Genomic DNA, 9806 nt, shown 5'->3' with positions numbered 1-9806 from the left:
CAATGCCACACAGCAAGAAAAGCAATGGGACATGAACCGTCGAACAGTTATTTGTTGTTCCTGACGGATACAGTCCTCTTTTGGGTCAAACATGGATACGACACTTGCAAATCAACCTAAGTAAGAAGAAATCAGAAAAGGATCAAAATCATCCACAGAAGACACATGTGTCAGAAAAATACAGCTGGAAAAAGTCTTCTACCAAAAAGAAAGAAATTAGTGAAAACATTGAAAATGCAGACTTGAAATTTTTTCCTCCGTTCAACACTGCCAGTTTTTCGTCTACCAGTCATTCATCCACCAGTCATGCATCAACCAGACACAAGTACATCTGTATATTATCGACCAACACCTTCACGACGACCACATTAATCAAGACAGATCAAACAACCGACACGATACACACCTTGAACACTTCCTCAGTGCGGAAGAATCTGTTATATATTTTCTATTTGCATTCCTCAACAATCATATGTTATTTTAAATATTTATTATTCCTGATGTTTTTACTATTGTGATTATGAAAACATTGTTCTCAATACAAGACTCATTTACAACACCATCTTGAAATAATTTATTCTTTACTAATTATCTAATATTACTTCAAGTATTTTAAAAGTATTATGAACGACGTGACGAAGGAAAAATAAAACTTACACCGCTTTAGGGTGGGGGCTCCGTTTGAATTGAGAACATGCCCTCTCAACAAACAGATATTTTTCATAAAAAAGCATAAATTTAAAAATCTGCATAACACTGATGAAATCGTGGAAGTGTTTACCACAAAAGATCCACCAAACAATTTTAATACTATTTAAAGGTTCCTCCAAAAGCATTCGTCATATATTCCTGCAAAAGAAGAGAAACCAGTTAACAATAACTCCTATTAGCCTACGTACTGTAGGTATAAGAAATATGTTGTTCATTGAATGATTAACCATATTTTGTAACTAACACAATAGACATTGTTGTTTTTACACTTGTTTATTACTCATTAAACAATGCTAAATGCTTAATTTTTCTATAAATTCACTCTATTTATCACAGATTGATGAATTAGCGTAAGCATTTAAAGCAACGGTCGATTTCGACGGGTTTCACCTAGTTTATAATATTAGTATATTATATGATTAGTATGATTATTTAATTAAATTAAATAGGAAGTCGGACTACTTCAATTTTTTTTCTATAAATATTTAGTTGGGTGAAATCAAAGTATTTAAAACAAACTAAGCAAGTTCTCATTAAAACAAATCACACAATTGTATAGATTATAAAATAATTCTATTGTATAGGAAATAAATATTTGTGTATCAAGAGCGCAAAGTACGTCATTGCCGCTCGAGAACTGTAGATGGCCAATACTGTACACGTCATACATTTCTAGAGCGACAATGACTGTTTTTGCTTTTAATACACGCAAGACTTTTCCTACCACCATAATTAACTTACAATAACACACAAATTAACTTTTTAGATGTATTTAAAATGTCAATTAGGTCAAGTTTGCTTTTTTAGGTTATGTTATTTGCTTACGGATTCTTAACAGATCCAAACAAGTTTAAAAAAATATTGAAAGAGTTTTTAATAAATTTAGCAATTTATTCTTTTGACGATTTTTTCACCTCCCTCAGTCGCTATGATAAATTATCTTACTAGATTTGTAAAATGTATTTGTTGTTTTTATAACCATTCCTCATGTTTTGCTGTTTTTATCCTGTTGAACTATTTTGACACTATTTTTATTGTAATTATTTTGACACTATTTATTGTACAACTAGTGTACATGTTGCTCGAATTCGAGCAATTACAAAGTATTACAGGAGTTATTTCAGATTGAATAACAGTCATATTTACAATGAGTTTAAAAGAGTCAACTCAAATATTACCGTTGTGTAACTCAGACCCAGTTTATCTTCGTTATTGATAAACCTAAAGCATTCCGGCCGGTTCTCTCCTTCTCAAAATGCCTCGCTGTCCAGGGAACACAGGTCATTAATAGAGGGCCAATTGAGAGCGAAAAGTCGTTTTGGGGTCGTGTTAGGGCGCATTTGTAACCTAATAGTTGAGGTTGTCCAGGTTCAGGTTCAGACTGTGATGATTAAGCCTTTTACGCGCCACTGTTCTGTAGCTGCGGTCGTTATCACGATTGCGCTTCCTGTCTATGTTTCGTTGTCGTTGTGTCGGAGACATTTAAAAGAAATAAACAACAAATAATAAACAAGTTATAGCTACACAAAACAACGATAAATGCACAAATTTAAGTTACAATCATGCTAACACAATCCATCATAGCGACACAAAACAACGATGAATACACAAATTTAAGGGGGGTTATGTTTACACAAACTCAAATAGTAAATAAATGTACTCAATGTGTTTCATTGAATTAAAAAGTAAATAACAGAAATAAAATTATACAGCTGATCAAAATGTAAACAATTATGTTCTTCATAAGGATAACATGGGAACTTTCAAAGCCACTGGGGCAGAGCCCAAGGGACCTTTTCAAAAATGTAAGGTCAGTTTGCAAATCTACGCGACATGCTCTTTCCAATGAGACGTCAATGGATAAAATCGGTTAAGAAATGGCGGAGGAGTTCAACCGACAAACTTTCGTGTAGCCTATTAATTATATAGATGTACATAAAAACTAATAAAGATATTTGAATTGAATTGAATTGAATTAACTAACTATCAATCCATGGTGTGGTTGGTGTAGAAACGAAAACTGTGAAATCAGCTTATTTTTGCTTGCTGTTTGCAGGTATGGCAATGTGATCATTTTCATGCACTGGTAGGAAAAACACATTTTGGATTCGGTACATAACTCAAGTGATAAATAGTTGCTAAGAGGACACTGTTAATTTTAGTTTTATTAATTGATATTTTTTCAGGTACACATATAATGATTGCAATAATTGTTTGGATGCTACGGAAAGAGTACTTCAGAATGAAAGCCCTCAAGTATTCAGCTAAATAACATAGAACAGCAAAATGCTAATCAAACCAAGTTACTACAGTGATTTAATTCATTATCTTAACAAAGACCTGCGTGTAATTTTATAAGCTGCATAATAAACAATGGTTGAAATATATATATATTAATTACTAGTTCAAAAAGTAAAATAAATTCAGTTGAAAATAGTTCTATAATTTTATTTTATACTGTACTCATAATTAGTTGAGATATTGTTCACCTTCAAAGTGTTTCCTTTGTTTTTTAAAGCTGTTTTCCACTTTGTAAGTGACTATACGATCTTTTGTATATCTAAAGCTATGTTTACTGTAATATGTAAAAATTAAAATGTTATAAATTTCTATTACACAATTGTAACAGTGGTTTTATTTATTTCATTGACTATACACAGAATAGACTTCCCAAGTAATGGAAAAATTTGAAGCAAAAAAGTGGTGCAATCTGTTGAGATGGTCTATAAACTGATGATAATATTCTGTGTCAAGTGATAAATCGATCAGCCGTTTGCTAATGATACTGCATTGAATTAAATTAATACTTAACTTAACCCAATACACTAGTACCCTATGGTGGGATGGTCCTGAACTTAATCTCTTTTCTTGGCTTCAAATTTTAACATTACATGGGAAGTCTATTCTATCAAATTTATGTAAGATTGAGAAAATCTGCTATCACAGTAAATATTTGAACATCTTCCAAGATCATGGTCAAATCGAGAACATATTTCGAAGTCTCGGCGAAATCCTGAATATCTTCCATGGTCATGGAAGTTCATCAGATTTGTTATCAAGGCTACGTATATTACAGAATAAGAATTTGTGAGAATCATCAAAGACCCCGGATTTTATTGGTTTTGATTCCCTAAAAAAGTCTTTGTGTTAAAACTTGTAGGACGTTTTGGAATAAATTTACTCACAAAGGTCCCTTTAAGCTTTAGCCTTAAAGTTCCCAAAATATTGATTCGTTCTTTCTTCTTTGCGCTAAACACAGGGGATTTGCACTTTCCTAGAGGCAGAGTCTTAATAAAATCATCTGACAACAAACATATTTAAACACATGATAAAAAGAACAGACTTATAATACAACATCCCGCTTCAAGATGTCCACATCTTTATGAACCTCAGTACCGCCTCGGTTTCTTAATGGACCTTCCGTAACGGGTTACTGTGCCAGCTCCTGGACGATCACGTGAGTTGCATGGACGATTAAGGACCATGGATGACCAGTTTGAAAGAATTCCATCTCCTCCGTAGTACGGTGCAGGAACTAAGAACTTCCTGTTTCGGCGAATAGTTCTCTTGTCAGTTTCCACAAGGTAGGAACGTGGTTCGTTCAATTTCCTGACTACCTTACCGTGTCGACGTAGATCTGTGATCCATACCATGCTTCCAACTTCTAATTCACTTAAACCACTCGCTCCATGTCGTTTATCAAATTGTATCTTGTACTTATTCTGGTACTTATTCTCCCTCTCAAGAAAATTCTTGTTTTCCACAGGATTTCCAACCAAAGTAGATGGAAGATTGTCTCTTAATTTCCTTCCAAACATAAGTTCAGATGGGGAAAAGCCGGTTTCAAGAGGTGAGGTCCGGTAAGAAAGTAGGGCTAGTTCAAATTTATCCTTGTTTTTCTTCATTAGCCCTTTTGCTACTTTCACAGCTGCTTCAGCTGCCCCATTTCCCTGATGGTGGTGGGGACTACTTCTGAATGTGGAGAACCCCCACTCATTTGCAAACAATTTAAATTCACTTGAGTCAATATGGTGAAATTGTGTCCCACTATCTGAATAAACACGTTGAGGAATTCCAAAACGTGAAAATGTGGTTTTGCAAATCCGAATCACATCTGAAGCCCTCATTCGGTGCATTTCCTCGACTTCAAAGTATCTTGAGTAGTGATCCACGATAACCATATACCACTTGTCTTCGTGTTTGAACAAGTCAACAGACACATTTTGCCACGGGTAATCCGGGACAGTTCTCGGAATCAATGGTTCACTGTGATTAGTTGAGTTCTGAATACACACTGGACACGATTTGATTTTCCTTTCTATTTCTTGAGAAATTCCAGGCCACCACATGGTTCCCAAAGCACGTTTCCTTGTTTTTGTGATTCCCAAGTGTCCACTGTGAAGCCTCTCGAGCATTTCCGCTCGTAGTTCCTGAGGTATTATCATCCGAGTTCCTCGAAGCAATAGCCCATCAATACAACTTAACTCGTCTTTCACATTAAAGTACTCTTGAATCTCATTAGGTAAACTTGATTTTACAGGCCATTCGTCTAAAATTTGTAACTTAAGTTGTGCACAGATTGGATCTCTCATTTGTGAGTGAAGTACCTTTGTCACATTTTCATCTGTAGTGTTTATACTAATCAGACTGATTTCGTGGACGAAGGCTTCCACTTCTTCGGTCAATTCGCCATCTTCGTCAGCCGGAATAGGACTTCTTGATAGTAGATCTGCTATGGCAAGGTCTTTTCCTGGGGTCCAGGTCATGCGATAATCGTATCTCATCATACGCATTCGGAACCGCTGTAGCCTCGGTGAGAGCTCGTCCAAATTTTGTGTTTTGAAAATTGAGACAAGCGGTTTGTGGTCGGTCTCAATTGTGTACATTTTACCCATCAGGAAACATTTCAAACGGTCACTTGCCCATGTACACGCAAGCGCTTCTCTCTCAATGTTACTGTAGTTTTCTTCAGCAGGCGTTAGAGTCCGGGATATATATGCCACAGGTTTCTTGTTTTCTCCTTCAACTTGAAGTAAAACCGCTCCAAGACCTTTTTTTGAAGCATCACAAGAAAGAATCGAGGGTTTTTGCGGATCGTAAACAGTCAAACATGGCTCTGATGATAAAATCTGTTTTACTGTGACAAAAGCGTTTTCTTGAGCTGGTAAGTCCACAATCGCTTGTACCTTGCTTGGATCAGGCTTGATTCCGTCCTTAGACAGCACAAACCCCAAAAATGTCACAGTCTTCTTGCAGAACTCCGACTTCTGCTTATTCAAGGTGATTCCATTAGCTTGCACTCTCTCTAGAACGGCCCTAAGACACTCGTCGTGTTCTTCTTTCGTTCTTCCCCATATCAGACAGTCGTCAATGTGCACTAAACAGTTCTTTGCCCCTTCTAAAGCTTTTGACATGCGGCGCTGAAACTCTTCAGGAGCGGACGTAATTCCAAAAGGTAACTTACGGAATTTATACCTCCCAAAAGGGGTGATAAATGTTGTGTAATCTTGTGACTCCTCTGCAAGGTTCAGTTGCCAGAACCCGGAATTCGCATCGATCTTGCTGAAGTACTTGGCTCCCGCGATCTCGGCCAATGAAAGTTCGATCTTTGGGATAGGATAAAACCGACGTTTCACACTGTTGTTGAGTTTGGATAGGTCTACCCAGATCCTAACCCCACCTCCCTTTTTTGCGCAAACTACCATTGGTGCGCACCAATCAGTCGCGTGTTCAACTGGAACAATCACTCCTTTCTCAAGCATATCGTCTAACTGCTCTTTCACCTTGGTTTTTAAAGGTATTGGTACAACCCTGGGAGTGGATATAGCGTAAGGAACTGCATTCTCCTTCATTTCAATCTTGTACTCTCCTTTCATATTTCCCAACCCTTGAAATAAATTAGGATACTTAGTAGCCCAGTCAATATCATGTGAATCTACAGAAAAAATTCTCCTCACCAGGTTCAGCTCTTCACAGGAACGTCTGCTAAGAAGTGGAACAGTGATCTCCTCAGAAATATACGCAAGATCATAAACTGATACACCCTTATGTTCAAGCTTTAGCCTTAAAGTTCCCAAAATATTGATTCGTTCTTTCTTCTTTGCGCTAAACACAGGGATTTGCACTTTCCTAGAGGCAGAGTCTTAATAAAATCACTGACAACTCCTACTGGAATCATGGTTACATCAGCTGCTGTGTCAAGTTTAAATTTTATAAGACCTAAATCTTGGCTTCCACAGCTTGCTTTTACCTCCTGGACCCAGGCTTTGTCACTGCTGTCTATATTCCCTATGAAAATCTCAGGAACCTGTTGATAACCACTGTCTGAATCTTGCTGTTCGATTTCCTTAACAACGTTTTTGTTTTTTCTCATCCACTTTTCGCGGGAGGGACAACATCGAAAAAAATGTCCAATCTCGAAACATTTGTCACATTTGGCTTTCCTAGCAGGGCATTCGGCCAGTGATCCGTGCCAGTTATAACCACATTTCCTGCACTTTTTTCTCATAGCATTCTCGGTGAATTTCTGTTCACCAGCTCTTTCAGACAGATTTGTTTTACCGACTTGTATTGACGTTTTATTCACCATAAAAACATTAGTATTGGCGAGCTCACGTTTTTGGCGTTCTAGCTCCTCGTGTTGGCGCAAGGTATTAATCACCTTCTCCAGAGTCAATTGAGAGTCCAGCTGGAGTCTATCACTTAGAGCCTCATCTTTCATACCAATAATGAGGACCAGAAGCACCATCTCATCGTTCAGTTCACCCCATGCACATAATTTTGCAAGACCATGCAAATCTGTTATGAATTTTTCAGATGGATCACTCCCTTGCTTGTGTCTCAGAAATTTTGTTCTCTCATAAATGATATTTCGTCTTGGCACAAAGTATGCATCAAAGGCCCGAAGAGCCTCGTCATAAGTATTCGGTTTTGGTGAAAACGAATCGAAAATATCTTCACTCCTACTACCCATTGTAAACAAAAGTACATCGATTTGCCGAGCGTCGGAAGTGCTATCTAGACCGCACCCCCGTCTGTACCTTTGAAAGCGATTCCTCCAGGAATGCCACTCATTCGGAGTAAAAGAGAAGGTTTCTGGAGTTGGTAACGTCAGATTTATCATAGGAGTAGGAGTACACATTACTGCATTATTTTCTCGGTTTGTCTGTCCCAATGCAAAACCTAGTGACTCACCTTCAGTCTTTCTAGAATCCCTTTCTGACATGTAGTTGAATTCACTTTGGGCATCGTCCTCCTCGTTGTCCTCATACCTTTGCCTACGAGTATTTCGTTTTTTTTCTGCCCTTACTTGACATCATGCGTGGTTTTAGACTTTGTTCGATAAAAAATCCACTAAGCTGCCACCATGTTCTATTTCTTATACAAGAATATTATTCACACATCTTGCTTCAACAAACTCTATTTCCAAACTAAACCAATGTTTACAAAAACATGTTTACAAAAATCATCTGACAACAAACATATTTAAACACATGATAAAAAGAACAGACTTATAATACAACAATACTAATTCTTGTATTGTTTGTTAAAAAAAATCCAGCAAATTTAGTTATAGTATGTAAGAGGCATAATTTGGTTTATTTTAATTGTTTGTTGTGGTAACATTGTTTCTTTTTTCATTTCCCTCACAATGTTTGATTTCATTCAAAATTCTGTATCTCATGGCAGGCAAATCTAGTAGGCATTGTAAGTACAAAATATTATTATCCTTTATAATCTAGGAAAGTTAAATCTGAAATTAAAATTTGTATTAAAAATACTATTGAACATGGATATGGGAAAATACTATTCACTGTTGGTTAACTTCAAATTCTAAAATATGTTAAATTAGGTTATAAGTATGTTAACTTGCAAAAAGCACATTGTACGAAAGAAAATGGTAATTGAAATTTATATTTAGAATAGTTATATTAGTAATATTTTATGCATTTGTATATTTCTTTTACAGACGAGTTCCTGTTTTAAAATAGAGATCTACAGAAGGGCACCATGCCATCTTAATGTAAGATTGTTTCAATTCAATAATTATTAAGGACTGAGATACAGAGGTATAACTTAACTAAATGAAAAGTATAGATTTATTGTGAATTCATTGCTTTTATTAATAAAATGTCAGTGGTGCACTTGAAAATGAAATGTCTTCTTTTCAACATTGGCTAAATCCTATTGAAGTTATATTGTTCTGTAGTATAAATTATCAAATTTATACTTTTTATTGGACCTTACGAGTATACATGGAACATGGAACATAGAACATGGAACATAGAGCATGGAACATGGAGCATGAAACATGGAACACAGGACACAAAACACAAAACATAAACCATAAACATAAAACAAAAAAACACTAAAACACAAAAACAACGTGGAACGTGGAAAATTGAACATGGAACATAAAACATGAAACATGGAACTAGAATATGGAACATGGAACATTTAACATGGAACATGGAACATGGAACATTGAACATGGAACATGGAGCATGGAACATGGAGCATGGAACTTGGAACATGGAACATGGATAATGGGACATGGAACATGGAACTTGGGACATGGATGTTGATGTTACCTTCCAAAATTTTATTTATACTTCAGCTCTGCACTCAGTAGGTGAGAGGGTTGGGTTAGGAGTTGAATTTCATTGCTCATAAAAGTTACAAAGTATTTTGTTACTCAAAAATATTTCCAAACCCCTAAGCTTATGACTTGCTTCAGAATACAACAATTATAATATAATAGCAAGTATATACCTAAATTACAAAATATTTCGGACGTCCTACTACTATAGCCTATATTTAAATCAGAAACCCTTTCTTACATGTTTTAAGTAGATAAGAGAACAAATTATTATTATATATACACCATACACCAATATTGTTATATATGCTGTGTTGGTTTAACCTATATTCAATGGTTTAACTTACTGGTTTCAAATCGGTGGGGCACACGGAAGATTTCTCAGGTGCCGTTTGATGTCACTAACTGCTTACGCCACTAACTGCTGCGTCTGAGGAAACAGACAATTTTATAATTTCTTATTAATAGATTAAACTTTCATAACCTAACCAAACCA

At 36.0% G+C, this 9806-nt stretch overlaps 1 protein-coding gene across 1 annotated transcript; it reads right to left on the bottom strand.

Moving 5' to 3' along the window:
- Nucleotides 1–4100: 4100 nt before the first annotated feature.
- LOC128982544 (uncharacterized protein K02A2.6-like) lies at nt 4101–6587 on the bottom strand. Its single transcript, XM_054401500.1, has 2 exons — nt 5603–6587; nt 4101–5461 (listed from the first exon to the last, which is right to left on the bottom strand). Exons 1-2 carry the CDS (start codon nt 6585–6587, stop codon nt 4101–4103), a joined length of 2346 nt encoding a protein of 781 aa, XP_054257475.1.
- Nucleotides 6588–9806: the final 3219 nt, after the last annotated feature.

The sequence above is a fragment of the Macrosteles quadrilineatus genome, unplaced genomic scaffold (assembly GCF_028750875.1).
Source record: "Macrosteles quadrilineatus isolate MER2022 unplaced genomic scaffold, UCM_ALF_1.0 Scaffold_482__1_contigs__length_60286, whole genome shotgun sequence".
In the NCBI taxonomy this organism is placed as follows: domain Eukaryota; kingdom Metazoa; phylum Arthropoda; class Insecta; order Hemiptera; family Cicadellidae; genus Macrosteles; species Macrosteles quadrilineatus.
This window is presented reverse-complemented; position numbering and strand designations above follow the sequence as displayed.

Bases quoted from the DNA above. Each gene is read 5' to 3' on its own strand.
- LOC128982544 (XM_054401500.1), bottom strand. From the start codon at position 6,587: ATGAAAGGAGAGTACAAGATTGAAATGAAGGAGAATGCAGTTCCTTAC. The intron at 5,462-5,602 runs GTAAAATGTACA...CCTGGACCCCAG, and splicing joins TTTGAAATGTTTCCTGATGG to GAAAAGACCTTGCCATAGCA.